This window comes from Cordyceps fumosorosea (genome assembly GCF_001636725.1).
Source record: "Cordyceps fumosorosea ARSEF 2679 chromosome Unknown scaffold_23, whole genome shotgun sequence".
Classification (NCBI taxonomy): domain Eukaryota; kingdom Fungi; phylum Ascomycota; class Sordariomycetes; order Hypocreales; family Cordycipitaceae; genus Cordyceps; species Cordyceps fumosorosea.
In genome coordinates, this window is record NW_017387323.1 from 404898 (window position 1) to 421669 (window position 16772).

General features: G+C 53.8%; 6 protein-coding genes across 6 annotated transcripts; 3 read left to right on the forward strand and 3 right to left on the reverse strand.

Annotated features, from left to right (window-relative positions):
• Positions 1-457: 457 nt before the first annotated feature.
• On the reverse strand, positions 458-2328 carry ISF_07706 (Concanavalin A-like lectin/glucanase; the record flags this gene model as incomplete). The annotated part of the gene is made up of 5 exons (XM_018851309.1): positions 458-752; positions 815-878; positions 940-1270; positions 2166-2230; positions 2322-2328. The coding sequence occupies 5 exons, from the start codon at positions 2326-2328 to the stop codon at positions 458-460; spliced, it is 762 nt and encodes a 253-aa protein (XP_018701619.1).
• Positions 2329-7802: 5474 nt separating this feature from the next.
• On the forward strand, positions 7803-8674 carry ISF_07707 (hypothetical protein; the record flags this gene model as incomplete). Its single annotated transcript, XM_018851310.1, has 2 exons — positions 7803-7830; positions 7884-8674. 2 exons carry the CDS (start codon positions 7803-7805, stop codon positions 8672-8674), a joined length of 819 nt encoding a protein of 272 aa, XP_018701620.1.
• Positions 8675-9653: 979 nt separating this feature from the next.
• On the forward strand, positions 9654-11408 carry ISF_07708 (Aromatic-ring hydroxylase-like protein; the record flags this gene model as incomplete). Its single annotated transcript, XM_018851311.1, has 2 exons — positions 9654-9928; positions 9989-11408. 2 exons carry the CDS (start codon positions 9654-9656, stop codon positions 11406-11408), a joined length of 1695 nt encoding a protein of 564 aa, XP_018701621.1.
• Positions 11409-11592: 184 nt separating this feature from the next.
• On the reverse strand, positions 11593-12344 carry ISF_07709 (Acyl-CoA N-acyltransferase; the record flags this gene model as incomplete). The annotated part of the gene is made up of 2 exons (XM_018851312.1): positions 11593-11840; positions 11915-12344. The coding sequence occupies 2 exons, from the start codon at positions 12342-12344 to the stop codon at positions 11593-11595; spliced, it is 678 nt and encodes a 225-aa protein (XP_018701622.1).
• Positions 12345-13514: 1170 nt separating this feature from the next.
• Positions 13515-15062, forward strand: ISF_07710 (ankyrin repeat-containing domain protein; the record flags this gene model as incomplete). The annotated part of the gene is made up of 1 exon (XM_018851313.1): positions 13515-15062. One exon carries the CDS (start codon positions 13515-13517, stop codon positions 15060-15062), a length of 1548 nt encoding a protein of 515 aa, XP_018701623.1.
• A 227-nt stretch (positions 15063-15289) lies between these two features.
• On the reverse strand, positions 15290-16510 carry ISF_07711 (alpha-ketoglutarate-dependent taurine dioxygenase; the record flags this gene model as incomplete). Its single annotated transcript, XM_018851314.1, has 3 exons — positions 15290-15543; positions 15604-16339; positions 16409-16510. 3 exons carry the CDS (start codon positions 16508-16510, stop codon positions 15290-15292), a joined length of 1092 nt encoding a protein of 363 aa, XP_018701624.1.
• Positions 16511-16772: the final 262 nt, after the last annotated feature.

Sequence of the window (16772 nt, forward strand, 5' to 3'; positions counted from 1 at the left end):
AAATAATAGTTCAGTTCCAACTTGACTTATGTCAGTTCTTATAGCCTTTGAATATTTGTCAAACGCGCTGTGCGGTTGTACTCCGTGCTTTGCCAGCCACCAGCTGTTGGCTGGTCCAAGTATCTCAATGCACCAACGTCTTTATAGATGCAGTCGAGGTGCAGTCGATAGACAATTGCTTGCCTCTACACTAAGTAGTCCAGCTAAGAAAATTATCGCCAATTTGATAAATAATAGCAATATTTATCATCTTTCTGTAAGTAAGCACCATCCGATCCTTACAACGGTTGAGGCAGACTCTTGACGCGTCTACTTTCACGTACTACGTACTGTTCCAGCTTCGAATAACAGAATTCAGAGATGAGTCGAACATCAACCACGGTAAATTTCTGTAATATTCTTTCGAGGTCTCAAATCTAATAGCTACCTACCCAACTGGCTTTTTTACAATGATTTCTCAGCTCCAGCGGGGGGCCGCGTTGGTCAAGTAAGCAGTGGTGCCATCATCCGACAAGGGGGCCGAGCATTTGCCACTGGACTCGTTCAGGTACCAGAGGTCGGAGCCCGTGGCGTTGATGGTGGTGCCATCCCGAGCCTTGGCAGAGATCGAGTTGAAGGTGAAGTTGTCAAAGCCGGGTTGGTTCATGGTCGGGGCCTCGGTGACCCATTCGACATGCTGGAAGCAGAGTTGACCTTCGACGACCTTGGCGTAGTAAGATTTGCCCGTATTATTGCTCAGGTTCTGAATGTAACTAGTGATGAATGTCAGTCTAGGGATCTTTTCCAGGGAGGCAGTGAGGAGCGCGAAGCTTACATAGTTCCTCCCTTGCCGTCCTTGTCGGCCGTTACGGTCACGCTAACGTTGTCTCCAGGACCAACTGCTTTCATTCGTTAGTCGACTCTGCGTTTTTTCTTTTGTCCCTAACTCTGAATACGTACCTGCCGGCTCCGTTTGGTGCCACGATGCGTTGTTTTTCGGGGTGTAAAATTCGTACCAGACGTCGCCGTCGATGCCGACCCATTGGTAGAACATGGGGGGATTCTTGGGGTCGAGGCTCTCGCGCGGTAGGAGGGACACCGTAGGGACGGTCCATTGGGCAGAAGCTTCAGTCGCGCTGGCATTCAGAACCGGGCCGCACCATATATCGCTGGAGTACAGGGTGCGCTCCTGCAGGGTAGCGGTGGCCTTGGGGCGTGCCTGAGCAAGTGCCGTGAGAGAAAGAGCTCCGAGGCCGGAAATCAGCTTGGCATGGTGAAGTTGCAGAATAGACTATCTAATTGATGCTTGCGAGTTGGTAGCCAGGAGAGACGAGGAGGGCGAGTGCTTTGCGATGATGAGATTGTCCATGATTATCGGGGAAGCTGTCGGCCTTTGTATCATGAAGCTCTACCTGTTGGGCATTGGAGGAGAAACTTCTCAGTATCGCTTCGAATCAAGGTATTTGTTGAAGCGGAACGCTGGCTACCCCGGGGCCGAAATGGGCTGGAAGGATGATTAACCAAGTCAAGCTCTCCGGTATCGAGCAAATCAGTATCCCATTTTCCATGGACCTGCCATTTTTGGTTAAGTCTGACGATCTTTCCGTAAATTATCCTAGATCCTCCAACGGGTCCCGCTCTGTTGGTTCCGCACAAGGTGCAACAAGGTGCACGACTTCCCCCAACTTTCCCAAATGATGACAGTGGCACCCCAATGGAGGTGTCTTTGTTGGGGTAAATTGTGCTGTAATGGAATTCCAGGCAGTCTTCCAATGGCGGCAAAGGTGTTTCGAACAAAGTTCCTTCGGCAGCTTCATTGTAGCGATTGTTTTGTTAATAGCCGAGACCAACAGACTTGGCGCCTACATTGTCCCCGAATCCCCTTGAGGGTGGCGCACGTGGCCGTGACTTGGTTCAGAACCCAATCAATCCATCAGACAGCCCAGTGATAAGCTACGCCATGTCCGTGGGAAAGACAAAGACCTTGTTGGCTTTTGGCGGGGGAGCATTCGTCCTCCCATTGCACCCAGCTGGCTAGTTGGTTCCGTTGGTCTGTCTTCGGAGGGCTCGGAGAAACCGGCACTTTCTCATCCCCAGACTTTGAACATAGCCCTCTTACAATGACTTTCACGAGACGTTACACAGTGAATTGCTCATATACAGAGCATGATCAAGTCTCCTCTTACATGACGAGGGTAGCCTGTATGGAGACTCTGACCGATAACAATAACGGCTGAATAGTCTGCTGCTTCTTTTACGGTAAAAGTATCAAGATAACTCGCCATAAATCAGGATACGTAAGATGGCCAACCAAGGTCGAATGACTCTAGCATCAGCTGTACCTTCCATGTTTGTCGATACCATTAGCGTTGGTGACTGGTGAGCACCAACATGGCCGTGTGCCCGAGGCCAGATCATCCCGACACATTTACTGAACCAAAGCAGTAAAAGACAATAGCCACCAACCTACAGGGTGATCCCCGTATATATGGCAGCCTATAGGTGAGTTGCGGCCAAAACTCGATTTGCATTCTTTGTATCGAGGTTTACACTACTCCAGGCACACGCCGAGAGCGTACACAAGGGTACTTAATACGGTCATAATTAGAAGGTCAACCAGCTAATTAGACAGTAGATTTTTTCAACTAGAAGGTTAACTAACTAGTCAGTCAGCTAGAAGGTTAACCAACCAGAAGGTCAACTATGTAACCAGTCAACCAGCCAGCCAGTCAACTAGAAGGTCAACCCGTCAGCCAGTCAGCACTTGCACAGCCGCCTTTTGGCCAAGTCCTAGCTAAGCGGTCATGTTGTAGTTGCACTCGAGTCTCGTCGGCGGCTGAAACGTCTCAAAGCTGGGACACCGATAGTTGGGTTGACAGTGCTAGCAGACAAAGCTACATAGCTATCCCTTTGTTAGTATTGAAAGTTGGGGCGCTGGCCTGTGATGCGTGCGAGACGGTGATGTATTGTGTTAGGTTGTTGGGCCCAGGCCAGCCTACACATTGTCGCTGGTGGCATGTCTACGGACTACTACTCATCATGTCTTCGCCGTAGGCCAGTTCAGTAAGACAAGCTGAGTCTATAGGCTGCCGAATGACGCTGACGTGCAACTTGAACAAAAACGTCATTATTTCTGTGACTAAAACTCTTGGTTTATCTTTGCAGCGGAGAGGGACATGACAGGTTGTGTAAGAAGCCATCCCGTCGGGGTGGACAAGTCAACAGCAAAACCTCGCGCGGGTTGACGTCAGTCACTTCTCGCAGGACACCAAGATTTGCCTGACGAAATTGAAAAGTTGTTTCTCACAATGATCCTGCAGAGAAAAGACAATTCGTACTACCTGCGGGCCGTCGCATCGGATACAGCATGCGACAGCTCTATGGTCTCTCTGGCCACTTCAAAGACCCGTGTTACCCATTAACTAGTCGATACACTGACTGCCTTTCAGCTCTGTCACATCGCACTGCTGCGGGCGGCATCGGTACGCAGCATGCGATATCTCTCAAATCTCTTTAACCACTTCAAATACCCGTGTTACTTATTGGTTGATAGGCTGACTGCCCTACAGCTGTTGCCACGGCGCACTGCTGCGGGCGGCAAGTGCCTTGTTTCCAACGTCCTTTGCACAGACACAACAAGTATGCACTGCCAAACTTGTGATGCAATTACAAAGCCTTCATACTGATATCTCAACTAAAAAAAAAAATTGCACAGCCAGAAACTAATCACATTAGACGCCCAAGTTTGCGGCCGAGCACTGTTAGACAGGGCGGCTTAGCCAACCTCCAGGATACGTCACCACGGAACCAACGCAAGTACAGGAAAAGTATTTAAATCCCCCTTCATCCCCGAGAGTCATGGATAACTTCTATTCTCTATCATTCGGCATCCCGCTTCGCTTCTCATCCTTCCCTTTTCCCGCCACTGCTGGCATTGTCATAATTCCCTCTCTGATGAGATATCGTCTTATAAACGAATCATAACCACACGATGCACCTCCGTGGACGAAGAAGCCGTATCATCCTTCTATACGGCGGCTCTCTTCCACTTAAGACGAAAGTTCCACAGCGGTAGTGGCGACGTCGCCCGCGGCCGAGGAGAGAGAATTTCCACCGGGGCCCGTGGGAGCTCCTGACCCCGATGAACCTGACGTCGATCTATCGCAGCCTGTCGCCTGTAAAGACGCAGTAGAACTAGCCTTGGTACTCTGTGCCTGCATCTGTTTCTCAAGGATAGGCGATGCTTGCCCGGGGTAGGGGCAGCTTTCAGCAAGCCGGAGACTGGTGGACTGGGGATCAGATTAACATCATTATAGGTGACCATAGCGCAGGACTTCTTTTTCTTTTCTTCGGGGCCACACACGCACTCCTCTTGCTGGAGGGAGGCTGGTATTCACCCGCGCTGCGGCCCTGATGCTTGATGAATAGATGACATCCCTGACTTTGACGGAATGGAAGATGGTCGGCATTGTCAATCTATCGGTCCGCGTGCGTTTGAAGGCTTGGGCACAACTGTGGAGGTGGCTGGCAACGTTTTACCCGGCTCTCAACCACCACAAGCCCAGGACATAGTGCGTTACACATCTCTCCTTTACAACATGCATACATACATCATTACTGGCGTCACGGGATGACAGAGCTTCTCCTTATTCTTACTTTTGCTATTTTACAAAAGTTGTGATCCTGATGTCAAAGTGGCAACAGAGCTCTCGATTGCCCGCTCACCAGCTTGCAGATAGTCCTGTCTCCTGTGCTGTTCATCACCTCCATGAGCACACGCTTTGTCCTCTTCGAGGAAGCCATCTCCGAACTCCTTCCAGACGATTGCGTTGCATTAACTTGGCGAGTTGTCACAGCCATCACTACCTTTGCACCAGGTATGTCGTTACTCCCGGTGCTTGTTTTGTGGTGATGAGGAGGGCGGCTGCGACGAAACAAACGACTAACAAAATCGCGTCGCAGAGCATAAGCATTAGAAACGACCTAGTAGAGAGGCAGATCCATGGTGTCACCTTCCGCTACGTCAGGCCTATCAGGCGCATATTCGTCAAAGAGCAGACCACGATCATGGTGCAGTGCCATACACAACTGGCGACGGCTATCATTTTCAAGAGTGCGTCCTCTCTGCCTTCTAAGCGATGCGGAGGACAGCTGCCAGCGCTGGGTCCCCCATATCGAGGTGAGGCATCACAGTCCAAAGCCCAATACTGGCCCTTGAATTCAGTTGATGCAGGACGAAGTGCGTTGCAGTCGGTGTCGGTGTCGGAGGCTGTGTGGCCCTGAAGGAGAGGCAGGGTTGTGGGGACGGAGGGGGATGAGAACTGTTCATCAACATACACTTTACCTTTATTGAAGAATGCGACCGAAGTGAGTGTGCTGCCTGTCGTATCATGCGAGTCTACGGTTTCGTCCTTGGCAGCTGCCTGGGTCCTGTTGCGCTACGCTGTAGTTTTGTTGCGCCGGCTGGGTGCTCAACTGGTAGTTCTGGATTTGAGTCGAGAAACAGGCCATCAAAGTCGACCCTGGCGGCCCGGGGCCTGGATTCCGGCCCCGCCACTCGACCCGGTGAGTGTGCAGTGCGGGCTGAGGCCAGGGCCGCTCCGGTCGGGTCTTGCCGCTTTTCCATTCTCCTCATTTCCCTTTGTCGTTAGTACTTGTTGCTTCTGTTTGCTAGAGACGCCCATCTCTAGATTTCAAAACTGACTAACTAAATCATGGCTGTTCTGGTATGATGACGTTGCAATTCTTTGACCAAGATAGCGCCTGTACTTGTGAGGGCGGAGAGATGTCCGAAGCATACCCTGGCTGTGTACTTGTAGCGCCTATTAGAGGTGGCAATTGCTTGATGAAACAAAGCCCTAGTTTCTTTGACACGAAAAATGCAAAAAGAAAAAAAAAGACGTCCGTGCTTCCGGTTGCAGGTATCTAGATCGACCCACGCCCATGTCAATTCAACCTCAGAAAGCCGTGAACCTTGGAGGCGCTGGGCTCGGATATCGCATTTCAGCAGCAAGGGCCGCGACCACCGTACCCTGATACCGTCACATGTAAAAGGCATCACCACCCCCACGGCGGTTTGAGTTACAGGCGTGCCAAAATAAAGTGGAAGGCGGCAACTATTATTAGCAAGGTCAAGGTGGCTCGGCAGCTACATGACAGCTGCTTAACGTCAATGTGCCCTAGCTGAGTGTCGCTCAATTTTCCCCAACTTGGACCATCTACTCTAATTCGCACATATGTACTTCTTCGGCTATAGCATCCTCTCGGATCCGCCGGGATGTGTCGCAACGCTGATGAGACACGGGGTCCTGGTTTATGCGAATAATTCTCCTACGTTGGCTTGATCAGCATTCATATTGTAAGCAATGATAAGGAGCGTCCGTTGACTTGGCTCTTTGTTTTAATCGTGTGTTTTTTATTCATGTCGCTAATCCGGCCTGACTGGTGAGCACGGGCACGCGGGCGTCTAGCCACCTCCCGAGACTCTGCGTCGAGGCTTCATCTCATCCTCCCACGAGACTGACTCGCGGCCAGACTACCAGGCAATCGGGGTCAGCCGATGTCAAATAAGTTAGTGCCCCGTCAGCAAGTGGGGGCCGATTCGCCGGTCCGACGAGGCGGAGTGATGTGGTCGTGAGCTCATAGCCGCAGTTTCGCGGTCGGTCTGGCTGCGCCATCAACTTTTTGCTTCTGCGGCTTATGCAAAACACCATGAGTCACGGAGTGGATTCGGTCTTGAACTAATAGACAATGAGTTCCATGTTGTCGGCATGGAGCCGAGTTGAAGGCCCGAGTCATTAACTACTACCAATCTTTACCCACGCTCAAGAAGCAACTCCATTCTTACTTGCAGGAAGAAGACAGTATGGCGCAGGTACAACCCATCGCTATCATTCTTATTCCCGGGCTACTGAAACCAATGCTTGCTGTCTCGCAGGGCGACAGCCATGCAATCGGGCCGTTCTCTACCACCACAACGGGCACTATTGCTCACGAGACAATCGCGGCTAAGTATCTATCCAGGGGTCGGTATTATTTACGTATATATCCATCTTTAATAATTACGAGAGCAAGCTGCTCAAACGACAGTCCTAGATCTGCACCAGGCTAGCACATATAGCCAGGTTATCCATATACGTGATACTACTAACATTCCCCCGGGGCTTAAGTCGTGCTAATACCCAGCATTCCCAGTGTAATAAGTGTCAGTAACTAATAGTTATCTTCTGAGGTACAGGCTCCCTTTCTGCCGTTGTCGCAAATAATGACGTAGATTCCCAATATTTTTTGTTTTGTCCACTCGTCAGAGATCATGCAGTAGCACTGACAATGTCCTATGGGAGTCGCGTGATACACATGCTAGAGCAAGGCAACTGCGTGCTTATTGCGAAACCCAAGAATCTCTTAGCATACTGAGTCGTTGCTTCGTTTCGACAAGACGTCAAGCATTCATGCTGGCAGAGTTGGCTAGGGCAACAACGACAGCGTAGCCCTGGAATTTCGCTCTTGCAAGTCGCTTGACACGGCGATGGATGTTCTAGATGTCTCACGTTACGACAAATCCAAGCTACGCGTAAGGAACATGACTGTGGCTATCGTTTCAATAGGACTAAGTTCCTTGAGAATTGACTCAGGCATCATGCGTTGAGATGGCATCACTCCGAGCAGAAAGCTATTTAAGGTGAGAAGGAATGCTGTTGGAAGTCCATCCAAATCAACACTGTTTTTCTATCTATCTATTTCATCAAAGACCTTGTGCTTGAAGCTCAATTCACTCCACTAGCTTTTACTACACTTTACAAATTACCATTCCCATCATCAACATGGTTCGCCTCAGCTATTTCCTCTCTTGTAAGTGGCAAGGCAACCCGCATAACGAAGCACTAAGCTGACATAGGATATAGTGGCCTTGGCTGCTCAAGGACTTCACGCCGCTCCCACTGCCCAGGGTCTCATGGAGACCCGAGATGTCGTCCTCCCTCGTCAGCGAAACAGCCCGGCCCAACAAGGCCAGAGCAGCCCGGTTCCCGCTGGCGGGAAGGCCGCCGCCGACGCCCAGGCCGACAAGATTTCCAAGACGCCTGACCCGTTCCCCAACCCGCAGACCGAAGGCCAGCGCCAGGGAAACCGCGGCAGCACCAAGTTCGACCCGTCCCTGGCCAACCTCGGCCGGGAGCCCGCCGGCGGCAAGGAGGCCTCGGAGAAGGAGGCCGACCGCATCTCCAAGACACCCGACCCATTCCCCAACCCGCAGACCGAAGGCCAGCGCCAGGGAAACCGCGGCAGCACCAAGTTCGACCCGTCCCTGGCCAACCTCGGCCCGGAGCCCGCCGGCGGCAAGGAGGCCGCGGAGAAGGAGGCCGACCGCATCTCCAAGACACCCGACCCGTTCCCCAACCCTAATACCGAGGCCCAGCGTCAGGGGCAGCGCGGTGGCACCAAGTTCAAGGACACGCCCGAAGGCCAGGCTGCGGCGGCGGCGGCCGACAAGGCCAAGAGCCCGTCGGCGGAACCTGCTGGTGGCAAGGAAGCTTCAGAGAAGGAGGCCGACAGGATCTCCAAGACTCCTGATCCGTTCCCCAACCCTAAGACTGAAGCGCAACGACAGGGGGACCGCGGCAGCACCAAGTTCAAGGACACGCCCCAGGGCGCAGCTGCCGCTGCCGCCGCCGCCGGCCGAGGCGGCCGCCAGTAAAGACTTTGTCTTGACCATGTATTTATGCGAAGATGTCTAGAATGTTCTCCTATCAATGTAGCTAGTAAGTTCGATACCCAGGCTGGAGGCTGGATACTCGGGCATTTGTCGCTAGACTCGTTTTGTTAGATTCGTTGCTCATTTAGATTTGAGGAAAATATCATTGGTATCTTAGAATTCAATTCGTGATCCTTGTGTCCAGAGAGACACTTTGGCCGAGTGGTTAAGGCGGTGCCCTGCTAACAACCCAGCTAGTAAGGCATTACGTTCGCGTGCGTAGGTTCGAATCCTGCAGGTGTCGTAGACTTTTTCTTTTTTGTCCACAGTGGTAGAGTACGGGATTGCAGCGAAGACATGGTATTTCACGAATCCTCTTTGGCAAGTTATCCTGAAGTCTCGGTTCGATCCCGGCTCTGAGGTTTGCATCTTCTCTTTTTTAAACAAATAAGCAACATGGCTCAGTGGAAGTGCGAGGGGCTCGTAACCCATAGGTCCACAGATCGAGACCAGGTGTTGCTATTGTCCATAGATTTTTTATACTTGCTTCAGTAACATTATCTCCTCTGTCGTATCCAACGTGCACATAAGCTACTGATCCTGTCCTTGGTGCAAGATATATACACCCATCATCTGTTGAATGCTGGGCCTCTGGCCGGTTGTCATGGTTTGTCCCATGCACCAAAGCTACTGGGCATGTAAGTGGACAGGAAAATTGTATGTATTTAACACGATTCATTATGCATACGAGTAGTGCATCAGTTTCCGAGAGCGCTGATTGCGGCGTGCAAGAGGGGTTCAGCCTCTCTGGCTCAGTCAGCATGGTACCTTCGTCTGTCTGGGGGCCATGCGTGCACCGCCAATTATTTGATCACCAAGACAAGCCTGGCGTCGCTTTGAATTTCTTTATGGAATTTCAGGGCCGTCTTTGAAATATCAGGTGCAAGCACACAAAACCGACGATTTGCCTTTCACTACCCACATGGAGACATTGCGTGATACCTGGCCGCGCGACAGCCGGCGAGCTGTGAAAGCCCTCAACATCATCATAGTCGGCGCGGGTATCGGCGGACTCACCTCTGCCATAGCTCTCGCGCAGACCGGCCACAATATTACCGTCCTTGAACGCGTCTCGGAAATTTCCGACATCGGTGCCGGTATCCAGATTGCACCCAACGCCTCGCGAATACTCCATAGACTGGGTGCGTTGCAGGGTGTGATGGAACGTGCCACTGTCCCGAGTAGTCTCAGCGTTAGGTATGCGTGCGTGCGTGCGTGTGATGCGATGAACGTTGAGCGACTCGCTGACTGGTCTAGGGGGTATGCGAGCGACGACGAGACGACGACCGTTCCGCTCATGCCTGAGACGGGGATCAAATACGGCGCGCCTATGAGCGTCATACATCGCGGAGACCTTCAGGGTGTTCTTTTGAGCAGAGCTTTGGACCTTGGCTGCCGCGTGTTAACCAATCACAAGGTCGTAGCCGTGGATCAGTCCTTTTCTGCGAGGGTGAAAGTCCGTATGGCTCCGACCGCTCGGGAGGCCTGGATGTGTGCGGACCTTGTCATCGCAGCAGACGGGGTGAAAAGTCGCGTCCGCCGACAAATGATGAACTCCAGAGGATGCAAGGACGAGCCTGTCCCGACAGGGGACGCCGCCTATCGTCTGCTGATTCCCCGAAGTCGAATTCTCAGGGACCCCCTGCTTCTCTCCATGATGGACCAGAACATCGTTGTGAGATACATGGGGCCAGGTGGGCATGTCGTAACCTACCCCGTGAGAAACGGCTCCTTTTATAATATTGTTCTCCTTCACCCGGCCAAAGAGGGGACTTTGTCTGACGATGCGTGGACATCCAAGGGCAGCCGAGACGACATGCTCCAATTCTACGCAGCGTGGTCACCAGTCATCCGAAGATGGCTGGCACATTCCGATGAGGATGTTCTGGAGTGGGTGCTCTACGTCTACCCCAGCCTGCCGACCTGGATCCAAGGCCCGGTGGCGCTGCTGGGCGACGCCTGCCACCCGATGCTCCCGTACGTCGCCCAGGGCGCCGCCAACGCCATCGAGGACGCCGCCGTGCTGGCCACCGCGCTGACCTGCACGCCCAACGTCCCGCTAGCCCTAAAGATGTACGAGGCCATTCGAAAGCCGCGCGCGGAGAGGATCGCGGCGGGTGCGACGGCCTCCGCCCGCGTCTTTCACCTGCCCGACGGTCCCGAACAGGTGGCCAGAGATAGATGGCCGGCCAACCCCGGCGCCGCGGCGCAGAACCCCGACAGGTTCAACAACCCGCAGTGGCAGGACTTCATGTGGGGAGTCGACGTCATGGAGGAGACGATGCGCTTGTGGGCGAGACTCGCCAAGGTGCTCCCATTGGAGACGTGTTACCCTCGCATACGAAAGGCGTACGCGTATACTCTGTACATGGACATTTCCCACGGCTGGCTGCTGAGCCAGCTACTACCTCGCCTAGGGGTCGGAATTTCTCGAAGATCCCACAAGATGCACATTCACATCGCCAAGGACATCGGGGATTCCTTGGCTCTTGTCCGGAGTACTGAATGCGGTTCGACACATGGCGCGAGGGGGCGGCGCATCTGCACCGTCCAGGAGACTCTCCTGCTCGAGTATGGTGCAGCCTTTACCAGGCGATGTAGAGCACCCTGGACGCCGCGGTCTTCGACTTCCCGGATTTTGACTTCTTCAGCGGCGCATCGCCAACCTGATATGTGACAGGGTCCCTGCTACTCACACTTTGCTCAGCCCACGAGTCATATTACGGAACGGGAGTAACTGACAACAAAGCCTCTGACTAAAACTTGCAAGTTCGTACAAGTTATAGAAAGTTTTCTGTGGAATTTTCTTTAGTTCTTCTGCAGTAACAATGCAAAAATAGTAGCCCATGATCTACTCCGGTCTACTTCCGAGGTTGACGGACCATCCAGTAGGTGTGGTATACCGCATCACGAAACGGGCGCAGATCCTGGTGCTTCTCCGCCAATTTCTTAAAGCCGTGCTTCAGGTATGCATCTCTCGCCTTCTCCCCCATCGCATAGATGGTGATAGGCACCTGGAGCTCATCCGCCTTCTCGCAGCCTGATCGCAGCAGCAGGGAACCGACGCCGCGTTTCTGGTGCGCCTGCTTGCAGCAGAGATACTCGAGGCCTACGCCAAAGCCACTACCGTCAGCAAAAGAAATCGAGTGTTTTGGAGATAGTATTGGGGGCCGGCCGACGTACTGATGACCGGGCCGGTCGGCGTGTAAGCCGCCCGCCAGGCAGAGACATGGTCGTCAGTGCCCAGGCCGTCCTCGACGAAGTGCCAGTAGGCGCCGTCAAACTGCGACTTCCAGCGAGACTCCTGCTCTGCGGAAACGCCGGGCGTCTGTGCCTCCGGCCAGTCCTCGGCGGTCGGCACGAACCACCGGGCGTAGCCGACGATCTCGCCGGTAGGCACATGGATGACCTTTTGGTGGCGGCGAATGTTCCTTCCGGTGAGCTGGTTGTAGGGCTCCCGGAGGATCATGGAGTCGGGAATGCTCTCGCTTCTATCGGCGGGGAACTCGCTGGTCCACCAGGGCTCCTGTGCAAAGGATTCGAACTTGGCCTGTGACAAGCCCACAGCATCATCGACAGTGCAGTTGGTGATGAGCTTGTATTCGTCTGCCATGGTAAAAGGACCGTCGCTGCATGCAATATCAAGTGTAGAATTATCGAGTCTCAATTGCATTGTACAGGGAGAATGAGGACCATTGGATCATTATAAGTGAGGCAAGCTAAAGGACAGGTGGTTTGTTGCTTCCAAGTCTCTCAGGTCTTGGTGCCAACGTGGCGGCGTTGAGGCTGTGAAGTGTATAGCACTAGCTCAGGCAGCGAAATTACCTGGTTCAATTATTAGTACCTCTAAAACGTTTTAAATCTAGCCGTGTGCATATGTGACTGGATAGACTTGGTAATCCGGTCACATTCTTGCATGTGTCATTTCCATGCCAGTCATGATGCGATAAAACAGCGCTTAGAGCCACAGAGTTGACAACCAGAATACTCTAGGAGTATACCTGGCTTAACACTTGCTCTGTCAGATGAAAACTATTCTACAGAGAGAGTCTGCTATATACATGTCAGTACTGCAGCCCTTGTCTTACCGAATGGCTCGGCAGGTGAAGTCCCGGGTAGCAGCCGTTGCACCAACCAGACTAGGTCTAATCCGACCAATCCGTACGCTTCTGGGCAGAACATGATGAGCTACTGAAGCATTTCAGGCGGCTTAAGGAAGCAAATGTTGCAACGATAGAAAACAATTGTCGTCCTCACCAGGAAGGGCTCCTCGACTCTCCAACTCCAACCGCAGTATAATCGCTAGTAAACACAGTGCGTATACAAGCCATATGCCATGAGTTCGCACTGTACAGGGCCCATGCCAGTCGTCCCCTCCCCATCATGTTGCCTCTCTCTCCACGACAAACGGACCTCCTTCAACAAATCGAACAAGCACAACCACCAACGCCCACCTTATCAATTACACGCCCCGAACAATTTATACAAGCCCATCCCGCATCAACACCCCTTCTTGCCTACACATGCTCATGTGGACGACAGCGAACCGCCGACATCCGAACCCCTATGCCAGTCGTGCAATGCATTGGACGCGAATGAGATGATGGCCGAGATCGCGAAAGGTGAGGGGGAGCCCAGATTTTCGTCTCGTGGGATAGACCATGATCTTGGGGTTTCATCTGTCGTCCCGGCTTCTGGAATACAGTTGGCGGAAGCTCCTGTAGCGGATAGGCCATCGGCCGATGTTGTCGCCGCATGGCTTCACATTCTGTTGGATCCAGACATGAACCGAGAGCCTGAGGAGTTCTACCTGGAGAGAAACATTCTTCGAAAATATAGAGAAGGCATCCCCGAGTACTCCACGGCCGCACGCCGCTGGCCCTTGTATGCTGTCGAGTACTGGGACACTGTTGGCCCGATTGTGAAGGAGCTATTTGCGCGCCACTTCAACTTCATGCAGTGGGCCCTCGAGTACGCTCGCGAAACCTATCCGGAAGTATATGGCCCTCAATCGCCATCGAACGACGCCATCCTCGATCTTACCGACGTTTTGTATGATGGCACGTTTTCTCCGCTCCATATCAGTGCAGCCCTGGGGCTCGAGCAGCTGTGCCTGGAGTTGATGGAGAAGCCTGAAGTACCGGGCGCCATGTTCCGGGAGCGCGCTGCCTCGCCTCTGTTCTGCTCTCTCGCCGGGTCTCAGATATTCACTTGCCGAACACACATGGCCAAATGGCACCAAGTGATCCACCAGCCCTTTCCGGAGCTGCGCTCTCGTCTGCCGGTCATCCGGAGGCTTTTGGAGCTGCATCGCCAGAAACGAATTGTCTACGAGTCGACTGGCCGGAAGGGGCGCTTGTTGGTGTTTCTCGCATTCCGCGCCACCGTCTTGACAGGAGAGTACAGCATTTTGAAATCTGTATTGCAGGATGGCGGCGACGTCAGGGCTGTCATTGACCTGATCAACGACGACGAGTTTTCGTACTACCAGCCTGCCGACCCAACAATCACGTCCAAGGTCCTGAGCAGCATCCTCGACTTGGTCCTTGCGCCGTCCAAGCTCAATTTAATCGAGCGGGACAGACAGGCCCTTATCGACGCTATTCAGGACGCGTTTCTGCTCAATGCAGGCGCCCGTGTCACTTCTGGCCAGGTGGATATCACAGATGCTGAGTTCCAGGAAGCGCTCAAGGATGCTTTTCTAGACGACAGTATCATCTGCTTCCGCCGCCTCATTCACCACCCCAGCTTCGACCCGAACGCCCCATCTCCGACCGGGCTAGCTGACGGCACCATACTGCACCATGCTGTGTGCGATGGCCTTGTCGAGTTTGCCGATGTCATTGTCGAATGTGGCGGGAATTTAGACGCGCGGGACCACATGGGCCGCACCCCGCTTCTCCTATGCAACGACACGGAAACGCTGGCCATGCTTGTCAAGGAGCACGGGGCCAAGACGACGGCGGTAGATCACCAGGGCCGCAACATCTGGCATTATGCCGCGTCTACCAATGACATTCCCATGCTCATGTGGCTAGCAGGACATGATTCCTACAAGCACGAAAATCTCAGGGCCAGGACGAAGCAAGATGCTACGCCCATGGACCTAGCCTTGAAGAGTGGTCTGAAGTCTCTTGACGCCAACAACAAAATACGACTCGATGCCACAATCGTTCTGCAAGTTCTACTGAGCAACGGCGCTCCGCATGCCGACGAAGTCGAGGGCATGCGTGCCGAGTTGGCCATATCGAAGATTCTTAAGAGCCAGCCACGCCCAGGAGGGGAAAGTTTCGGCACAATGGGGAATATGTTTCGTGATAACCTTGCATAGCGTTTGTATTCGTGTATGTAGCGTGTATCTGACAAGTCTTGCGTCTAAGTAAAAATTGATCAACAGCGACAACCTTATCCAAGTCAACTCAGGACTTATCATTACACATGCTGTGTACTTCGTTTATGGGGGCTTGATGGGTCATGTATTTTATTCATATGGATCTAACTAAGTGATTCGTATATTAAGCGAGCTCCCGGCTCAATGGAATGCGTCTTGCGCCACGGTTACTTGGGCGCCACGAAGGGAGTCTCGTATGGCGGCTCGGCCTGCGGCGTCAGACGCGCCAGATGGCGGCGCTGGCCGTTCTCCCAGTCGACCAGCGCAGTGTGCTGCGTCACGCGGTTATCCCAGACGACCACGGTGCCCTCCTCCCACTTGACGCGGGCCTGGAAGTCGGCGCCGTACGCGAGGTGGTCGTACAGGAACTTGAGCAGCGTGTCGGACTCTTCCTTTTTGAGGCCGACAATATCACGGGTGACTATGAACGTTGGTTAGTTCGTTTCCCATCATGCCGAGATGCAATCAAGTAAAGACTCACACTGGGGGTTCACGTAGAGGGCCTTTTCGCCGGTGGCCGGGTGGGTGCGGACGATCGGGTGGTCGTTGACGACCGGCTCCCGACGCTTGATGCTGTTCCGCGCCGCGGCCGCGTTGACCTGCTCGATGCCCGAGTGCGTCGCGCGCAGCCCGTGCAGGCGCTCCTGGAACAGCGGGCTCAGCCGTCTGTACGCCTGCGCCGAGTCCACGAACAGCGTGTCACCACCCGTCTCCGGCCGGTCTAGGATGTACAGGAACGTGGTCCCGGGGGGCTGCTTCTCGTACGAGACGTCCGAGTGCCAGGCGACGGAGCTGGTGCGCGCCTTGAAGTACGCCTCGTGGCCGCGATCGCCGGCGCCGCGGTGCACCAGGTGGATCTCCGGATGGCCCTCCGGCGCGCCCGACGTCGGGTGGATGTGGTGCCGGCCAAAGTACTCCCCGTACGCGAGCGCGTCCGGGATGGACAGGTCCGCAAAGTCTTGCCCGCGAAAGGCGACGACCTTGCGCGTGGCGACAAAGTGGGCGAGCTCGTCCTTGCCGGCGTCGGAGAGGGCGGAGAGTTGCACGCCGCGCACCTCGCTGCCGATGGACGGCGTCAGGTCGGTGACGGAGGCGGCGCCGGGGGGGAGCAGGTTCGGGTAGGAGGTGTCGGCGTCCTTGCCGTGCTCGTAGTGCTCGTAGGGCTCCAAGGGAGGCCAGGACTGCGTGCGGTCCCAGGTCGGGAGGTAGTGAGGGTACTGTTGATGTTCGTGTTAGTTGGGTGATACCCGGGGGGGGGTCTTGCCTTGCTCGGCCTCCTTGTCTACGAAGACGGCATCAATCTCCTTGTACTGGCCAAGATGCAGTTTGTAGTGCTGCGGTTGCTTCTGGTCGGCGACGCTCTGGGTTTCCGTCACAGAGGGAGCCATGGTTGCGATTTGTATGTGTATGTTGATCTAGGTAACAAAACAAGACAAAGAGTTTCATCGATAGCTATGGGAGAGTAAAGCTTATTATATACATGCCTTTCTTTCCAGCCAAACATCCTAAACCCGGACCACATCCCCCTCCCCCGCAATGGCATGCGTCTCGCACGCGATTGCGAAATCGCCCATGATCGACCAAGACATACCACGCTGCATTGCATTACATGATGTAAGCAAACCCCTCTCTCCGATTGATTAGAAACGC